The 19860-nt window shown below is 44.7% G+C and overlaps 3 protein-coding genes across 3 annotated transcripts; all 3 read right to left on the bottom strand.

The window, feature by feature from the left end:
- Positions 1–488: 488 nt before the first annotated feature.
- RhiXN_07989 (Retrotransposon-derived protein PEG10) lies at positions 489–1582 on the bottom strand (the record flags this gene model as incomplete). Its single annotated transcript, XM_043327805.1, has 2 exons — positions 489–1434; positions 1464–1582. The coding sequence occupies 2 exons, from the start codon at positions 1580–1582 to the stop codon at positions 489–491; spliced, it is 1065 nt and encodes a 354-aa protein (XP_043183190.1).
- Positions 1583–10022: 8440 nt separating this feature from the next.
- Positions 10023–10604, bottom strand: RhiXN_07988 (DDE superfamily endonuclease; the record flags this gene model as incomplete). Its single annotated transcript, XM_043327804.1, has 1 exon — positions 10023–10604. One exon carries the CDS (start codon positions 10602–10604, stop codon positions 10023–10025), a length of 582 nt encoding a protein of 193 aa, XP_043183189.1.
- A 3295-nt stretch (positions 10605–13899) lies between these two features.
- Positions 13900–18569, bottom strand: RhiXN_07987 (Vegetative incompatibility protein HET-E-1; the record flags this gene model as incomplete). Its single annotated transcript, XM_043327803.1, has 7 exons — positions 13900–16029; positions 16082–16147; positions 16200–17723; positions 17779–17826; positions 17874–18012; positions 18069–18199; positions 18255–18569. 7 exons carry the CDS (start codon positions 18567–18569, stop codon positions 13900–13902), a joined length of 4353 nt encoding a protein of 1450 aa, XP_043183188.1.
- Between the last annotated feature and the right edge of the window lie 1291 nt (positions 18570–19860).

Below are 19860 nucleotides of genomic sequence, written 5' to 3'. Positions count from 1 at the left end.
TGGAGGTGGCTATGTATGATGGCTAAGCAAGCAGGGGGACATGGCAAGGTGCTTAGTGTATGATATAAGTGCCAAAGTCATGTGATAAAAAATGTTGTCCTTTTGTTATTGTTTAAATTTGAGAAAATTGGAATACATTCCGTGGTATCAAATGTGTCTATGACACAGGGTTTTTGGAATCTTGTATTTTTCAACAACAGAAGGGGATATAAAGTTCAAGGTGGCTCCTGGGTCAATGAGTGTTTTGATGGGTTCCACTGGGAAGTCATGCACTAGTAGATCAACAAATAGAAGGGGGTGTTTATTTGAATCAAGAGCAATAGATACAAACTCAGATTCTAAAGATTCTACAGGCATGATTGGGGGGACCAAGGGTTTGGTGGTAATCCTTGGCCTCAGTCTTTTCCCAACTCTAGTTCTGCCACCTTAGCTGTTACAGGGATTACAGCTTTCTATCCATTAGGGCATTGCTTGATCCCAAGGCCCTTCTACCCACATTTTACACACAGACCAGCTGCGCAGTAACAATCCTGTTCCTCCAGTGTGATGTAATTGGGGTCCTTGGATAGGCAGACCCTATGGGTGGTGGTAGTGGAGGTGGTTGCAGTGACCAGGGCCTTGTGCACCTTCTTTGGGCAATTTTCTTCATTCTTGCAGTGCATGTTGTCAATTTTTATTGCAGCTGCAAAAATGGCCTTATACTCCTCTGGTATGTTATCCTTGGTGGACAGGAGCTCTTTGACCTTCCAGTGAAGGCCCCTTGTTAATTGTGCAATATACACCTCCTTGTTCCAGTCAAGCTCTGCAATGAGGTTTTGGAACTTGGTGACATATTCTGCTGTAGAGGTGGTCTGGACCAGGATGGCAATTTTGCATGCCATGGCTCTTTTAGTGTCAGGATCCGCAAATGCTTCCTTGAATTGAAGTCCAAGGGTCTTGATGGTCTTAGGGGTGCTCCCTTTGCCCTTGATGATGTTGTTGATAAGAGGGAGGGTCCAGTTAGCAGCCTTGTCTTCCATGCAGTAAAGAATCCACACAATCATCTGCTCCTCTTTGTCAAACTGGTGCTGGTGAAGTGCCACCCACAACAGCATGTGGTCTAGCCATTGAGTGGCCTTGCATCCCCTGGTGTTGCCCTTGTAAGGGTCTGGGAGTTCCATTTTGAGGTGTTTGGTGCCCATAGCTTCATCAAATGGGGTGAGGGAGCTCAAACCCCTAGATGCTCTGCAAGGCTCCTTTTTGATTTCTTGCCTTGGCTCTTCTTCTTCCTCTGAATTGTATCCAACTGTACTTCTGATTGCTTGGAAGGGGTCTCCAAGTCCTTGTCTCCAAGACCTAACTGTTTTAGGAGTGTTGGCTTGGCCCCCCTGTTGGTCTGGGGGAGTGGAAGGGCCAGCTGCTGGGCCAAGCTTGGCTTGTCCCTGGTCCTTGTCTCTGGCAAGATTGTTGGTTTCCTTGCATACAGCAAGGAGTTGCTGGATAGTCTTGCCTTGAGACTTAACTTGGTCCTGTAGGGACCCAACTTGGAGGGAGAGGTGTTGATTGCATTGAGGAGGATCCTAAGGGTTGGTTCTGGTTCCATAGCTGGCAGGTATTCTGGAGTGGGTGATGTGCTGCAAGAGGGCGGTTGGGAGTGGGCTGCCAGGGAACATTGAGAGGAGCAACTGGAGGGGCAAGAGTAGGAATGGTGGGTGCCAGAGTGTGTGGGGGGAATGGTAGAAACAGTGCGGGGAAAAGTGGGTGCCTGTGACAGAACTTATGAGCAGTTTTTATGTAACATGTGAATGCTAAACCTTTGCTTCAAGTATCTAGCGTTGGATAGCCCCTACAACAAATCAACAGATCTGGCAATTGTGATATGAGTGGGTTTTTTACAAGCAGGTATCTCAGCTGACTAAGGTTGCTAGTTACTGAGTTCTGGTGAAACTTGTGGTATGCAGGCAATTAGAGCTTGTCAGCCTTGTAGCAATTTGGTACTATGTGGGGGTGGTGGACTTTTGATTATTCTGTCCCCAAGGTGGCCCTGAGCACGTGTATTTCCCTTGTGCTAGTACTGGGAGTCCTCTCATTGTCAAACACAGCCTACAAGAAGTCAATTTTCAATGTTGTAACTGCACTTTAAGGTGGGTTACTTGCTAGTGGGACAGGCACTTGTGACTGTATTACTACAAGACACTGATGACTAATCTAACTAGGCTACTACTGAGTACTGCTTAAGGTGGTCTGGGAATATTTAACTACAATGTAAGCAGGCCTAAGGCTGGGGACCAGCTGACTACTGTTAGTGAAGGACTGTAAGGTCCAAGTGATTACTGATAAGTGAAGGGCTTAAGGCCCAAACTACTGGCTAACCACTGGTGCCTGTCTGGATGGTAGACAAGGTAAAATTGACTTGGGGTGTCCAAGCAATTTTCCTACTGTATTTATACACAAGGGGAGCAATTTACAAGTGGTCTGTGCATGTGAAAGAGAAGGTCAAAGAAGAAAGAGAAGCATGCTGCAGGCTGCACAGAAGCATGGACTTATGATAAGTGCCCTTTGCACAGCATCTTGGCAAGTCTTGGCATGGCATCTTGGCAATGTTAAGCACCAAGATCATGTGATTGAAAAAGTGAAAATAAACAGTCTGTAAAAAATAATAGAAATATTAGAGAAAATAGACAATTCCAGTGGTATAATTGTCAAGGGTGTAACAGCCAAATGTTGTCCATTCTGATTGTTTGAGCTGGCATTCTGGAGCACACAAGCAGGCACACCTAACTGCAAGCAATTCAGCAGTGTGGGATGCCCAGGTGATTGAGAAAAGGCGCATTTAGTGCGTTGGCATTTAAGTGCCAATTAAGTGCTGGGGCACTTGCCTATGCAACAGGAGGGGACCCTGAATATTTCTGTGTGTAGCCACAAGATAGAATACTGTATAATGAATACTACAAACAGGAAAAATATTGGTAGTTACTGTTTATCTACTCAGCTGAATTTATATGTATTTAAATGAGTGAGAAAACAGCATACATGCAGAAGATATTGCACATTGAGGGTATTCCTGAGGCTTAGAGGTCATGCAAAGGTTTTGATCAGAGAGAGGGACCTTGAGAACCCTAGTTTGCATCTTTATCTCACTTTATTCACCTTAGCTTGACTTGTACAATTAATTAAATAAGTACAGATTAATGGAGAAATGGCATATCCACAACTAATGCTTTTACTAAAGCTTTATCTGCTCCTCATTTTAGGTACATTATGCAACCTATTATAGGCAAAGCAACAGGTGCATCAATTGAGGACAAAGTTGACTAACCAAATCAACTTAATCAACTACTGTCCTAGACGTCTGTAAGGGGTGTTGAGGCAGCAGGCGCTTGTGGCTGTATGGAACTAAGTAAACCTGCATAAGGCGGTGACAATGCTACCTACAACAACTAACTACCTAAGTACAACAACCAAGGCCTTATGGCAATGGCAAGCTATGTATCTACAATGAGGAAGTTGCTTAAGGCAACAAGTACAGGTAGGGGACTTAGTAGTTACTGGCCTAAAGCCTTGTACAGTATAGGGGATGCAACAAGAGGTAATCAACCTGGGTGTTACCATGGTTGGTTGGCCTCCTTATATATTACAAGGTAGGACTAATTACAAATACAATATATGCAATACCATAACCAATAAGAACCCTGCTCCACAGTTGGCCTTACTCATGCATACGTGTCACTGATGTGTCATGATGATGTCATAGGTGGAGGTGGCTACATATGCTGATTAAGCACGGATGGGGACGTGGCTTGGCGCTTAGCGTATGATATAAGCGCCAATGTCACGTGATCAAAAATGTAGTCCAATTGCCTTTGTTTAAATTCGAGAAAATGGGAATAAATTCCCTTGGTATATGTGTGTCTACAACAACTACTAATAGCTATATAACTGAGCATTATAAAGCAAAGTATAGGAACAGCCATTGGTTTTGGAATTTGACTGAATGTAAAAGCTCATTTATAAATGTATCTACACTTAACTTGCTGTTGTAGACATGGTCTAAACAGACTAGTACAAGTGATTGCATGCTGGCCTAATCCCAATTAGGCAGTTTCAGGTGTGGTTGTCTGCAGAGGATTATTAGGGCTTTATGGCTTAGTTGTCATGAGCCTCACCTCCTGACATGGGTACTGGCCTGTTTGCTCTCCAGTTCCTTGATACCCTGTACTTAGAGAATGCACCCCCTGCTTGATCTGTATCCATCTTGTCTTTTTGGCTTGTTCTGATCTTCTGTGTTTCCTGTCTTCTCTCTTTCTCCACTTCTTTTTGCACCAAGTCCAAACTTATCCTGCTCCCAGTGTTTCTATCCTGCTTATCTGGCTGTGCAACAGTCCACTATCTCATGCAGTGCTTCTTAGACATGTGCTCACACTTCTCCATGAGTTGTATGGCCCAGGAGCCACTTGCTTGCATGTATTTACCCCCTTTTCTTGCTTGATATAAAAGAAGACTGCAAATTGCCTTGGAAACCCCAAGAACAATCCACCTTGTTGATTCCACCATTCCTAATTGTGTAAATCCTCACTTCTCTCACAGTTAACTAGTTTTCTCTTGGTTGTGATGCTAGTGGTCATGCTGGTTCAATTACAGCTAATTCTATTTTCCTTGGTTTATGATACTTGCTTAAGGGGGTGTGTAGAAATGTCTTGTGAATAATAGCATAATCTAATATGTTACATCATTGCAGTAATCAAGTCAAGTGTCAAGTCACTTAGTACATGTGCAGTAGAAAGCTATGCTTTCTACCACTATACAAGGTTAGAATACTGAAAATAAGAACATGTATTTAAATAGGAAGTAAACTGAAATCAAGGCCAATATATGCTAACTTTAAATATCAATTCTCCCTTAGCCTGATCTGTACTGAGGAAAGCATACTGACATTGTAGTTTTCAGGCCAAATTATACCAAAAAAAGATGTCATTTACTGATGTACTGATTTTCAAGATCTTATCACACCATAGTGTACAGCACAACTCAAAAGAGTTCTTAAGGTATATTATATATGGCCTTTCCAGGCTTGTCAGAGTCTGACTAATAAAGAATGAGATAGATGCCTAAAGAGGCAGTGCTGGCTTTGGGGATAAGCAGAAGACTGCAACCAACACTTTAGAGAGAGAGTTTACTTGCCAAATATGGCACAAGACCCCTTAGAGTAGAGCAGGAGAGTGGGGAGGGTAGTCAGTAGATTGACAGGAGGTCAAGTTCTGGTCTGAATTCCAGAACTCTCCCTTCATTATATACATCATACAGAACAAGGGAACTGTAAAGTACAAAGGAGAACCATGGAAGACATACTACAAAGGTATGGGTAACTAAAAGAACAATAGAACAATGCAACTAAGGACATGTGGTAACTAAGTAACCAGAGGACAAAGCAGACATGCTAAACAAAGGAACCATTCACATTCCATGTTGATTGCTCTGCCAGGGGAGTCCTGCATGGCCTGTGGTCATGTTGGGAACATCCCCTAGTGCATATAATTCGTAAAAATAGATAAAAAAAAAAAGATGATAGAATAATAGGGTATCTGTGTTCATGCCTCTTGGGTCATGACAGGCTCTTATACCTCACCACTTATCAGAAACAGAGGAAATAGAATTAGCTGGAATTGAACCAGCTTGACCACTAAGCCATAGAGCCATATTATTCTTCTGCCAACAACTGTTGTAACCCTACTGTAAGGTGGGCTACTTGCTGGTGGTAGGTGCCTATGGCTGTACTACTACAGTGCAAGATCTACTATCTAGGCCTATACTACTGGGTGACTGCTTAAGGCAGTGTGGGAGGAGATTTCTATGGTATGGACAGGCCTAAGGCCAAAGCTACTAGTACTACTGCTACTGCAATCAAGTGAAAGGGCTATAAGGCCCTAACAACTACTGCTGACTTACTAGATACCTGTCTGTGATGATAGACAAGGTAAAATCAACTTGGTGACTCCAAGCAATTTCCCTGTTATATATATACACAAGGTCTACTAATTACAAATAGATAAGGTGTGAGAGAAAGAAGTAAAATGTGAAATGAGAATTGTGCTGCAGACTGCACAGAAGTGTGTTTGTTATCTAGTTGCCCTTGGCATGGCATCTTGGCTTAACAAGTTCCAAGATCATGTGATCAAAAAAGTGAAGATATGAAGTTTGTAAAAAAAAGTAAAAATATCAGAAAATTCAGGTGAGCCTGGTGGTGTAATTGTCTAGGGTGTAAAAACAACCCATGATTACACCTGCCACCCCCCAAATTTGGGCTTGGGCCTGCATGCAACTACTTGTACTGGTCATGTGACTGTCTCTAGGACAGCAACTCACCAGTGCCATTTCAAACTTTAGCTCTTATAGCCCTATCTTGTTCCCACTTGCCATTCTACCCTGTCTACTTAGAAATGAGCCCCATGCTGCTGGTAAACCTATCTCATCTGGTTATAAACCATATTTCCTGGGGTTTGAGAAGGCCCTCCCAACCTTTGTCCCTCCCAAGGCATTCTTTGCTGGTCATCCTGCTGACTCCCACTGCAAACAATGGTTGTCCCACATTGGTGGCTATCTGTCATGACCCACTCCATTCCTTTCCATGAATCCTAACCTAGTCAAGCCTCCAACACACTCATGTTGCACATGAACATGACTGCAAGCACGCATATACTTGCATTTATACACTCAGGACCTCTGGGTTCCCACATATAAGAGACTTATGGTCTGTTGTAAATTGGGGGAAAAGAGGTTGAGACTCTGGTGCTGAGCAGAGTCTGTGTTGGAAGATTTCCCAATTTCCAAGCTAAGTAAACAAGTAGCTTCTTTAGGGTTCTCTGGGTCTAGCTATCTTGAATACAATCAACTACAGATATATCCTTTCTCAGTGTAAAGTGTCTTAGTAAGTATTTCTGTAAGAGCAAGAGTACTGGCTCAGGTTCCCTTTGGCAGAGATAGTTATTTAAGTTTCACTCCTAGTTGCAGGAACTAACTGGTTACTTAGTATATATCCTTCTTTAAGGATGATTGCCCTCTGTTCACTTAACCTAAGAACTCTGTATCAGGTCTACTACCTTTCCACGCTATGGGTACTTGGGAGATCCACTTATACAAGTTTAAGTTATTTGAAATCTTGAGGCACAATATATCATGCAATTGAGGCAGGCAAGCCCAAACCCAAGAGTGACGGTCAACAGTAACAGTAAGGTGGAGTAAAGTAGGTGGTGCCCTCCAAGGGTATGCAAGAGTCCCCTTTTATACCCTAGAGTGGCAAGGTTACTGAGTCATTCACCTGGTCAGAGTATGAGTATGACTTGCTTAGGACTGTGCTTCCTAAGACTTTGATTGGTGGGTGGGAAGGCACAGATATGACTAGGATGGAATTTGACTGCTCTTGGGTTGAACTGCAATTAGTTAGAAATAGAAACATCTAAATACATGACTCAGTCTATCAAGAAATGCTTGGCAGCCAATGAGCACTTAGAGTGAGTCATTAGTGTGAGTCATTCTGGTGGCAAGCAGAATGACTCATAAGCTGGATTTGCAGTGCCACTAGAAATTACTAGATAAGGAGAACCTTAGTAATCTCATGAGAGGTATGACTCAACTAAGCTAGGAATAAGGTTCATTTCCCAAGTTAGAGCTAGTCATGTGATGAGCTAGATGTAAAGATATAAATATAATGATTAGTAAGGTACTTGAGCCACATAGATAGAATCTTGTGAAGCTAATATCTCCATGAGATCTTATTTTATGAGCACATGACAGGCAGTGTTAGAACAAGCAAAAGGAGTTTTATTGAACAATATGTAACACATACAGTTAACATGAGCATTACATAGAGTAATGACAGGAATAATGGAAAATAGGAGACAAATGGCCATTAAAATCAGAAAGTCAGATATATGCAGATTATAGTGGATGGTGAGCTGTAAATGAAATATTATGTGATACATAACATGGTCAACATTGCTGGACTTAGTGATATTCTCTAAGTCCAGGTCACATGACCTCCCCCTTCCAGTCCTTTATCAAATACTATACTGAACTACTCCAGATTGAGGAGGGGGGGGATGACATGATCTCTTCTATAATATATATTATTCAGACCTTGCCCACAGGTGTCCTAGACGTCTGTAAGGACATCAAGGGTGCAGGCACTTACAGCTGTATGTGATACAAAGGCAAACTGCTTAAGGCAGTGACTATCTACCCTACAATGTCAAACAACTATCCTACAATGACCAAGGCCTTAAGGGCAATGGTGGGCTAGGTAAGTACAGCAGAGTCAATGCTTAAGGTGTTGTATCTAAGTAGTTACTGCCTGTAAGGGCTTGTACAATGTAGAGTGCAACAAGAGGTAATCAACCTGGGTGTTACCATGGTTGGTTGGCCTCCTTATATATTACAGAGGTGAGCTAATTACAAATACACTATATCCAATCCTATATCCAATAAGAACCCTGTTCTGCAGTTGGACTTACTCATGCATACATGTCACTGATGTATCATGATGACATCATAGGTGGAGGTGGCTATGTGTGCTAAATAAGGACAGAAGGGGATGTGGCTTGGTGCTTAGTGTATGATATAAGCACCAATGTCATGTGATCAAAAATGTTGTCCAATTGCCTTTGTTCAAATTTGAGAAAATGGGAATAAATTCCCTGGTATTGAGTGTGTCTACAACAACAGGCCTTAACATTGGCCTGCAGCCAGGGGGGCAGGGGGAGTGCAATGTCCCCCAGCAACTTATATTATTAATATATCACTGTGCATCATATATACTATATACATCTTTGACAGTGGATATATATGGTAATAACCCTTCCAGATATGGCTTATGACACTATCCTTAGGCCCTGCTCACTCCCCTTGAAGACTTCTGACCTACCCAGCTCCCCCTGCAGAATGCTGAGTCCACTCCAAGCCAACTTTGGATGGTTTTAGTGGATGAGGTAAATTGTGTTGGCAGGATGATTGCATCCTGCAAGCTTTGCATGAGTCAGCCTTGCCTCAATGTGTGCCATGGTGCTGCTACCACCTCAACCTCTCTGGTCAAGTCCTATGCAGAGGCAACTGCACAGAACATATAGGCTCTGGTGCCACCTAAGCCTGCTATGTTGCACCATACATCCACCCCCTGGGTGGCTCTGGCTCCTTGGATTGCACCTGTCTCTATCCCCTTGTTGTAACCTAGGTGTGAGGCTGGCTACTTGCTGGTATGGGTGCTTACAGCCATAACTATTACACTGAAATCTTCTATCTAAGGCTAAACTATGGAGGGGATTGCTTATGGCAATGTGGAAGGGGTGGTCTGTGGTGTGGAAGGGCCTAAGACTGGTGATAAGTTGACTACTGGTAAGCTAATAGTAAGTAAAGGGTTGTAAGGACCCAACTCTAACTGCTGACTGCTGATGACCTGTCTGTGGCAAGAGACAAGGTATAATTGACTTGGGGACTCCAAGCAATATCCCTGTGGCTCATATACACAAGAGCTGAATTATTTACAAATATGTAAGGACAAATTGTGTATCAAATAAGAAGTGGTTGAGGACTGCATGTTGTAACCACACTGTAAGGTGGGTTACTTGCTAGTGGCAGTCACTTATGGCTGTACTACTATACAACACTGCTGACTAAGCTAGGCTAACTACTAGAAAAAACTGCATAAGGCAATGAGTGGGGATGTATCTACAATGGGAAGGGGCCTAAGGCCAGTGGCAACTATACTACTGATTGGGTAAGGCCCTGTAAGGGGTTGAGCTACTGGGTTAGTAAAAGGACTTAAGGTCCTAAGCTACTGTTGATCTTCTGAGACCTATCTGATAGGTAGACAAGGCAAAATTGACTTGGTGTTTCCAAGCAATTTCCCTGCTGTACTAGCAGAGGAAAAAAGTTTGGAAATGGCATGTGATTTGGCCACTAAAAGAAAACTTGCTCTCCCCTGGCTGTATGAATGTAGTATATAGAAACAGGAAATACATTGGTTAAAATACAGTAGGAGAGACAAACAAGTGTTAGAACTTTGTTGGGAGTCCCTTTGACTTAACTAAAGCTGTTACCCAAGATGGCATTTTCTGTGTGTACTTGTTGATATCATCTGCTGTGAAGGATTTCCAGGCAGCTTCAGTGGCATTCCAAAGGTGCTCAAGACTTCTTTGGGCCCCAGGGGTACTGTACACATGTTGCTTAAGTTCCATCCATAATGGTTCTATTGGGTTTAGGTCTGGTGAACTTGGGGGGTGTGCAATGTGTTTAATACCAAGTTCTTCACAAGCCTGTTTGGCTAGCTTTCCTTGGTGTGCCAGGGCCCCATCTTCAACTACTAGCATCCTATGTCCCTTGACTTTCTCCATCTGTGCAATGAAGTCCTTAAGTGGACCATTTAGGACCTGCATAACATATCCTTCCAAGTTGAACCCTCCCCCCCTCCACCTCCCATTATGCAATTGCAGCCAGGGAGCCATCTCCAGTTGGATAAGTGGCCCCTTATACCCATGGGAGATACACCCCCATACCATTAATGCTTCACAGCCACTTTGAAAGGTTGGGGCTAGGCATTCCAGGAGATAAGCCTCTCCAGGTTTCTGGGTGACCATTGGGTGAACTGAGTGATTGCCAGTCCCCAACTGGAGCTTGTCAGTCCAAATGGCTTCATCCCAGTTCCTAAACCAGTTCACACAAGCCCATTCTAGACGCTTTAGGACCTTTTGCTTATCTAAGAATGGCTTTTGGTGTGCAACATACTGGCAGTAGCGCTGGCTCTGGGCAATGTACTTGACTTGCACAGCAGTAAGGCCATTACCAACTCTAGTAGCAATAGATGAATATGGCTTGAAACAATGGCAAAGGAGGGTACAAATGACTAGACAGCACAATTGAGGTGAGAATTTGTGTGGGCAGCCAGAATGAGGCAAGGAGGCAAGGGTGCCATATGTTTCCCAATGTTAACAGTTTTGCATGCCACAGATGGGGGAACACCAGTTTTTGCAAATATTTCAGGATATGAATTGCCCTCATTGTGTAGTGTAATTATTTGAGCTTGATGAGTCACAGGGAGCTCTTGACTGTGTTTGCAAGACATAGTAAGATGTATTGTACAAATTCTGGGCCATCATGTGACAGCATTTCCAAACTTTTTCTCCCTGCTAGTATATATACACAAGTGATAACTATTTACAAGTTGATAAGATGTGGGAAAAGAAGCCCTAAAGATAGATAGAAGCATGCTGCAGGCAGTTCAGAAGTGTGGATGGTATCTAAGTGCTCTTGGCATGGGATCTTGGCACAGCATCTTGGTGTGATAAGCACCAAGATCATGTGATCAAAAAGGTAAAGAGAATAAGTCTGTAAAAATAGTAAAAATATCTAAAAAATCAGGCAATTCCAACGGTGTAATTGTCAAGGGTGTAACAGTGCAGAAGTGTCATGTGGTCTTGGTGCAGCACCTTGGCAGGACTTGGCACATATAAGCACCTGTTTCTTGCCAAGCATCAAGATCACATGACTTGAAAAGTGTCACAACCAAGAATGAAATGACTGTTGTGAGATAGTGGGACAATTCACACAGGTAAGGAAGTGGGAAATTGACAAGGTGGATTGTTCTTGGGGTCTCCAAGCCAATTCAAAGTCTTCTTTTATAACAAAGTGGAAAAAGGGGTAACTACATGAGAAGGGACAGAATCTGGGCCATACAACTGAGAAGGAAGATGGAGCACATGGCTCAGAAGCTCTGCACAGTAACCTGGGCTGGTGCACACCAAGATAAGCAATATAGAAGTGCTTAGAGCAGAGTAAGTCTGGACTAAGTGCAAGAAGGGAGCAGAGAAGTGAGAAGAACATAAATAAGGAAGACAGGAAACATACAAACAGATCAGGTGGGTACAGATGAGATGTACATGAGTTCCCTAGACACATGCACTAGGGGGAAGGAGAAAGCAACAGACAACACATAGCCATGTCAGGAGGTGAGATTCATGACAAAAAGTAAGAATAAAGAGTTTGTAAAAAATACTCAAAATATCTAAAAAATATGGCAATTCTAATGGTATGATTCCCAGGAGTTTAACACCCTTGTAAGCCCACTTGCTGTGTTCCAGGCCACAGGGCAGCTAAGGAAGCTGCCACTGTGCTCAACTGGTTGTTTGCTTCAGCAGGAAGCCTCTTCAGGAAGTGCACAGCATGTCTCAGCCCAACCTTTTCAAATGGATCTCTAGCATACTGGACATCCATCCCACCCACACTAGGGTTGTCATTTTAAGGGCTCACTGGAACAAGAGCAACAACATCATTGTCTCATTTCCACCTGGCAGGCCTGATGCCACCCTCCTGGACCTCTGTCCTGGGATTTGCAATTCTCTCAGACTTGCAGATTCTGTGGTCATGTTTATTGACAAGCACTGGACCAGGTTTCTGGTTTTCAGTATACTAGCCTGCCTCTTGGTTGAAGCCCTGGTCTTCTCTGAGGCTGATGTAGACATCTCTCTTGCTTGTAACCCTGTGATGTGTGACATTACCAATCCTAGGCCTGCTTGATGGATCTGCAATCCTGCAAACATCTCCAGCACTCACTCTTTGATCATTCTTATGGTTGAAGGTCCTGATAGCTCTGTTGCTCACTGTCTCTTCAAGACCCCATTTTCATCTTTGGCAACCCAGTCACTGTCAAACATTGATAGTCAAGCCCAAAACCCCAACCCCAACAAGCTCAGGGGGCAGCCCAACCCCCCATCCATGGCCACACCATGGAGACATGAGGAACCTGGATAGACCAGTGCAAGCTGACCCTTTGGTAATGGTTTAACTATTGTCTGTGATTTTGTGTTCTAATTTCCTTCCCTGCCCCCCCCCTTATGTAACTATCAGAGTGGTTTGTCTTGTTTCTATGTAGCCCTCAAAATATGAATCCAAAGAAAAAGTGGTTGTGACATGGCTTGTTACATGCCCCGGCTAAGTTGCTATTTTGAGTCTCTGCAGGTCTCATTGCAAAACATCCAACCACAGCACTGGCACTAGCATTCATTGCTTTTCCATGTTGGTCAAATACAATAACAAGCTGTTTTAGGATTATTTATCAAAAATTTGGTCTACCTTGATTGTTTGAGAGATTGGTATGCGGAGAGATTTTTGAAGTTGTGTTGTTGACGCCACTGTGGTGTGATAAGATCCTGAAAATCAGTACATCAGTAAAAGATCCCTTTTTTCAGTAGGATATGGTCTGAAAATTACAATGTTAGTGTGCCTCCCTCAGCATGAATCAGACTATGGAAGAATTGATACCTAAAATCAGTATGTATTGATCTTGATTTCAGCTCAATTCTCACTTAAACACACGCACTGATTTTCAGCATTATAACCTTGTACAGTGACGTTGAGTACCTTTTTTAGGGGGTTTGATTGGTTTGGGTGTTGCTTTCCAGTAATTAACAAGCCAGACTCGGGTGATTTGTTGCTTTAGTGCTAGGGTTTCATCCTAACTCCTCCCTCAAGAGACAAGTGAAGACGTGGAGAATAATATCACCAATGTTAACAAAAGCGTGGGGACCACTTGGCAGGCTATTGTTATCTAAAATCAACGAAGATGCATATGTAAGTTTGAATACAGAAACTGGTAGCAGTGACAAACTGGCTCTACGATAGCTACATAATTAATAACCTCGTACATTGGAATGCACAGGAAGATAGTGAACAAATAGGACACATTTATAGAGGATTTTCATGACCGATATTCATGTTATCGCGACTAAATGTAGAAAGAACCACAAGACATCAAGCACACTTTGATTGCTGGTAAGATCAGGGAACCCCTCTACGAAATCTTGTGAATGAATAAACACCTCATCGAGCATCGAAACACGAAAGTACTATTCCTGCAAAGAAAAGGCGGATCCCCAATTAGTTGGGTTTATAGCACTCTTGCCAATTCACTCCTAGGCGCAGTCGACTGTAGTCAACTTGAATCGATCCTTCTGGACCAATAGTCAATGGGTTGTATGGCCTCGGAAACGAACGCCTGATCTCCGGAGGGACCCAGAAAAGGAGTTGCGCTTTCTCGTTTTTGAACCAGCCATCATCCGTTATCTCCCATATCCCGTTCAGGGCATCGCTGTGATCGCTAGAGTGTTCGATATCATGTATGCGTATAGTTTGGTCACGGGAGCCGGTCACGATGCGAGTACCGTCGGGTGAGAAACGAACGGAGCGAACGCTTTGATGATGTGCTTTGAGTGGCCCAAATATGAGGTCGCCACTTTGTGTGTCCCACACTCGGATAGTACGGTCGTCCGAGCTGGAAACGATTCGCTGGCTATCAGAAGAAAACGACACCGCCAACACTCCGCCTTCATGGCCCCGTAGTGGACCACACATCAACATTTCACCATCCGCACTCCAGATACAGATGGTGCGGTCTTTGACCCCAGCGCCAGAAGCAATGAATCGGCCATCGGGAGAGAATGACACGGAGCTGATCCAGTCGCTATGCCTTTTGAATGGGCCGTGCAGTAGCTTCCCTGTGGCCGAGTCCGATATACAAATGGTACCGTCGGAAGCCCCGGAAACCAGGCATGCACCATCAGGCGAGAATCCTACGGAGCGCACGCTACTGTTATGCTGCCTAAATGGCCCCACAAGCGGAACGCCTCGCATCGTATCCCACACGCATATAGTCCCATCGTCTGAACATGAGACAAAAGAGGCGCCATCGGGCGAAAACTCCACACATTTTACCCAATCTTTGTGCTCCCGAAACGGGCCAAGCAGGAGTCTACCGTCTGCCGAATCCCATATGCAGATAGTTCGATCAAATGCACCAGATACTATTCGAGTACCGTCGGGAGATAGCGCGGTTGATATCACACCAGCCGTATGCCCCCTGAATGGCCCAACCGCCAAATTGCCTTCGCGAGAGTCCCACACACATATAGTATGGTCCTCGGAACCAGAGATGATATGCGTACCATCTAACGAAAACTGGACTGATTCTACGCTCCTAGTGTGGCCACGAGGGAATCCGTCCAGAATGGCTCTGGAGGTAGCATCCCAGAGACAAATTGTGCCGTCGGAAGAACCGGAATAAAACCAGGTGCCATAAGGAGAAAAGCCTACAGAACGGAAGCCTATATTGCGCCTTTCAAACGGACCGGAAATCAGGACACCATTGATGGCATCCCACGTACGGATGGTACCGTCGTATGAACCAGACACGATATATTCGTTACCCGGAGAGAACCCCACGCATACAACGCCTTCTTCATGTCCCTCGAGCTTTGACCGTACAGAGATGGATTGTCTGTCGCTTACATCCCACACCACTACGAGATTGTCGTCCGCCCCTGAGACTATGCTGGTACCGTCGGGAGAAAACTGGACAGACCACACGGTGCCACTGTGCCCCACTAGAGGAATCCCTATTGGTGTTCCATCAATCGAGTTCCAGATACGGATGCTGTAGTCGGCCGAACCCGAAACGATAAGTTTACCGTCAGGTGACACTGAAATAGAATGGACACTGCCGGCATGCCCTTCGAGAGGCCCAGTAGTGAGGACACCAGTGAATGCATTCCGAATTCGTATAGTATGATCCCTAGATCCAGAGAAAATACGCATATTGTCGTGGGAAAATGTCACCGCTAATACGCTGTCAAAGTGGCCATTAAATGGTCCGGATACTGGCGAACCGGTTGTTGTATTCCAAGTAGATACGGTGCCATCCTCATATCCGGCCGCGATTAGCTGACCATCAGGCGAAACTCCTATCGCGAGGACGCTGTGACCACGAGGCTCAGTTGGTCCAACAACGAGTGTCCCATTGGCTGTATCCCAGACACTTATAGTACCCTCAGACGAGCCAGAGGCAATGCGAGTGCCGTCTGGAAAGAGTACGAAGCAATTGAGGCCATGCTCGGTACTCCATATTGCTAGAGGCGCTGTATCACGTCGCATCATGGCGGTTCCGCTCACGTTCATGCGTTCTTGTATCATGCCCTCGTAATTATTGAATACGGAGCTGGATCTTGGACAGAACTGAAACGCGGATATATAGGTGTGGGGTCGACTGCACAATTGGGGTAGCAACGATTCGGGTGAGGAAGGTGTGAGCATCGGCGATACTTCTTCGACAGCTTCGATATTCGCGACAAGTCTGATGAAATGCATCAGACACCATCCATCTTCAATACTCTAGTTTTACGTACCATGATCCGCTTTTGAGCACCCACTAGTACCAAAAGACCCGCTTTTAGGCAGTTCTTCAGATTCATAGCTTCCATCCAGAAAAGAAGCCGGTGCGTCAGGAATTCGCTCAGTTTCTGCCCTATTTTCCCGGATTCGGAAGCAAGAACAAAATGATCTCCCCAATAACGGCAAGCATAAAATAAAGGTGAAGATATCCGGGCAGTCGCGTGCATTTCAAGGTTCGGAACAGCAGAATCAGGGACAAAGGATGAAGCCAGGTCACAAATGTTAAAGCGTAAGGTAGCGCTCATTATATCAAAGCACCGAGAAGCAAGGACCAGATGATGAGCCTCTTTATCACAAAAGAATTCATTTGCCCGTTCCCGATTAAGTATATAGTCGGAAAAGGAAGCATGTAACGCCGACACTAGTCCAGTAGCTTCTGACATATGCAATACGGACCGAAGTGGTTTGAGCGCTGTGAAAATGTGCTTTGTTTCGCCCTTGTCGACTAGCATGGTGACTGTGTTTATATCCATTGGCTCTCTTGAGCAAACGACAGTCCATAAAACAAGTTGGATGCGTAGAGCTTCCTCCTTTTCGAGCTTTTCGTTCTTGAGTGCTGTGACGAGTATTGCCCTGTATAAATTGTCGAGGTCTGCGAGCCTCTTAGTGGACGCAAGCTGGGTGTTGAGAACATTTTCAAGTCGGTCTTCCGAGTCTACAAACACATCATCGGGTTGAATATATCGGACCGCAGTGGCCGCATATATGAACAGGTTACCGGCAAGATTACTCAGTTGGAGGATTTGAGATTCCTTAGGCGCCATATCTGAAAGCTCTTCCTTCAAGTATAATTCAATATCTGCTCGAACTATAGAGTGTTCAATCTCGTGCAAATGCATCATGCCTTGAGGGTGGCTGTTTTGGGATATTTTATCGTAGATCCTTGGATCAGGCCGGCTCGTGACAAGGAACTTGATCGGAAGGCCAGATGTACACTTCAGTAGTGCTTCCAAGACGAGTTTGACAGCACTTGGGCTCTCGCATTCATCGAGTGCGTCGATCACGATTACAGCATTGCCTATTAGTTGATTCCTCGATTCCATCAACGGATTTCTCAGAAGCCTTTCGAACTGCGAGGTGATGTTTCGGGAACCAACGTCGGGATCTTCGTCAAGGACTTGAAACAATGCTGCACGGAACGGAGTCGAGTACTGAGCCAATTGGTACGAGATGGTTGGTACGATCCGATTAGCGTCTCGACACTCGGGGGATGCTCTAGAGCAAAAGAAGCTACCTCCTAGTTGACCGCGGGCTTCGAGCGCTTGAGCCAGGCTACACGCAATTGTTGTTTTACCAGTACCAGCCATACCATTCATCCAATATATTCGTTTAGCATCCGTGTCGTCAGACCAATGATTCAAGTCATGCAAAATCATTTCTCTCGTGTTCTTTGTGCAAGTACGACGGTTGACTTCTGTGCCATGGGTCGAGTCATAGGCAGCCAGTTTAGCTGGAGTCAAATTCTCAAGTCGAGTGACCTACAAACTAGGAATGAAAAATATAAACTTCAAAGGGAAGGAGATTTAGTCTCACCACGAGATGTTCATGCGCAACGCTCCATGCACTCATGCTGACTTCGATCTATGTACTTTAAATATGCATCCAAGCTTCATATAACCACCACTCACCTGTAGTCGACGAAATAAATTCTCTATTCGCCTGTAATCCCTCAACAATAGGTCTTCGTTATGCTTAGCTGCAACAATCTGTTTTCCTTTACTTTGCTCTTGAGATTCGATGATTGATTTGAGCTCTTTGTCAATGTTTCTTAAGTAGCCGGAATGATCAATTACCCTAACGTAATGCTGGGTTGGGCTGCCTACTTGGATATACCGTTAATTGCGCCAACCATATGTGCCGACTGCGGATCTTGAAGATACTGTGTCAGAAATACTACACTTTGCCGAAGTTCCGCTGCTAGATCATCTTGACTTTGTTGATTCTTGAAAGCGGTCTAAAAGCTTAATATCAGTACACCAGCTCATAAGTACTTGGAATCGGAACCAAACCTCAAAAAGGCCTAGACAGCCAACCAAAGAACCAATTGCCGATTGGAGTGGGGGGAATGTCTCAATGGCACTATGCAATACTCGGAGAGTAGACCGCAGGCCCTCCCATCCCGTGCTTGTGGTTTCCGTTCCACCAGGTAACGACTCGGATAGGGATATCTGAGGTTTAGTTTGGAGAGATGGGTCTGCACTGAGGGCGGGTTCGGATCGATGGACTTTGGGCGGGATTGAAGACGCGTCATGGCCGGAGAATGTAGACATCCGGTAAGGAGAGACGAGGGGGATCGCTGCTGAGTCTGATTCTAGTTCGCCCATAGGTAGTGTAGATGTAGATTGAGACAAGGACCTGAGCTTGCTTTTTGCTTTTCGGCCCAAAGTCTTGACATAATTGCGAGCTCGGGAAAGTCCTTTTGAGTCTGACGACCCGGAGTTCGAGTCCATTTCAACCTGAGGTGGGAAGAACGGCCACCGCCCTGTTTTAAATGGTAGGGTGGTGGGCCTTTCTGTATGTATAGATCACGTGTTAGGATAATCTGCCATAATTGTGCGATCGCTGTACATTTCAAATGTGCCAGCTGCCATACGTGTACGTACGGAGTTGCATATATGCACGGTATGTCCCTTCGGAGAGAATAAAGCAACTTGACGCGAAATTTTCATAAAAGCGCTGCTTTCGATTCGAGAATTTATATTATTGACTTGCCAGTACCTATTGTTAGGAGTTTCCTCAATAATCTACCACCCGTCAAACTTGAAGCCCAAACACGATGCTAGACTGCCCACATTGGGAGGGTCTGATTCAATACCATTCTGCAGTGCCTTATCTCGACCGGTTCTTAGTACTCTAATGGTCCCCAATCTCTAAGTAAATGCTAGCCATCTATACTAATGTGAGGTTGAGTTGACATCTGACATATATCGCTCACATCATCAATTACCTTGTACTGTGAGGCCAGTATTGCCATTAATAAATATTAGCGTTCATGATATTCATCAATCTCGGTAAGCATGGCTGACAAGGACATTGTATGAACCTCATGTGTTATGTGACTTTGTTACGGTTGGACGTTTTGCGACGAAGCCTGCGGATAGCGTTGCCACGAGCTGGGGAGAGACGAGACGAGACCGATTTTGGATTCGTCTCATCAGCGTCTCATCAGAAGGAATGTCAAAACCCATCCGTATTGTAACGATACCGTCGTGAGCTATGCCCTGCTGACTAAGTGTCGGGTGCCTAACACCTGCATGGGGACGTCTCAGTACGGTGGGAGATGAGCGTGCAGGAGCGGGACCACTGACACAGGAATATATGGATCCCCTATCTGAATAGGGGTAGGACATCCGTTCCGTCGAGGACCACACGATCACGTGGCGGCGCTGGCGTGCCGCGCACCTAACACTCCCCCTGGTTCTAGACGCGAACTACAAGCAGGAAAAAAAATACAGGATAAAACTAGAAGATTACAAGGGTTCATGAAAGTAGAAGTGATAACAGGTCAGGAGAAAGTAAGAAGAATGAGTTCGGAGCTATAGGATTCCAGCCCGAGTGCGGCGGTGCTGGAAGACTTATTTCATGGTGGACTTGGTAAGAAAGTTGGCCAGTTGA

Source organism: Rhizoctonia solani, chromosome 9, assembly GCF_016906535.1.
Source record: "Rhizoctonia solani chromosome 9, complete sequence".
NCBI classification, from domain to species: domain Eukaryota; kingdom Fungi; phylum Basidiomycota; class Agaricomycetes; order Cantharellales; family Ceratobasidiaceae; genus Rhizoctonia; species Rhizoctonia solani.
Note: the sequence above shows the minus strand (reverse complement) of the source record. Positions and strands in the feature narration are given on the sequence as shown.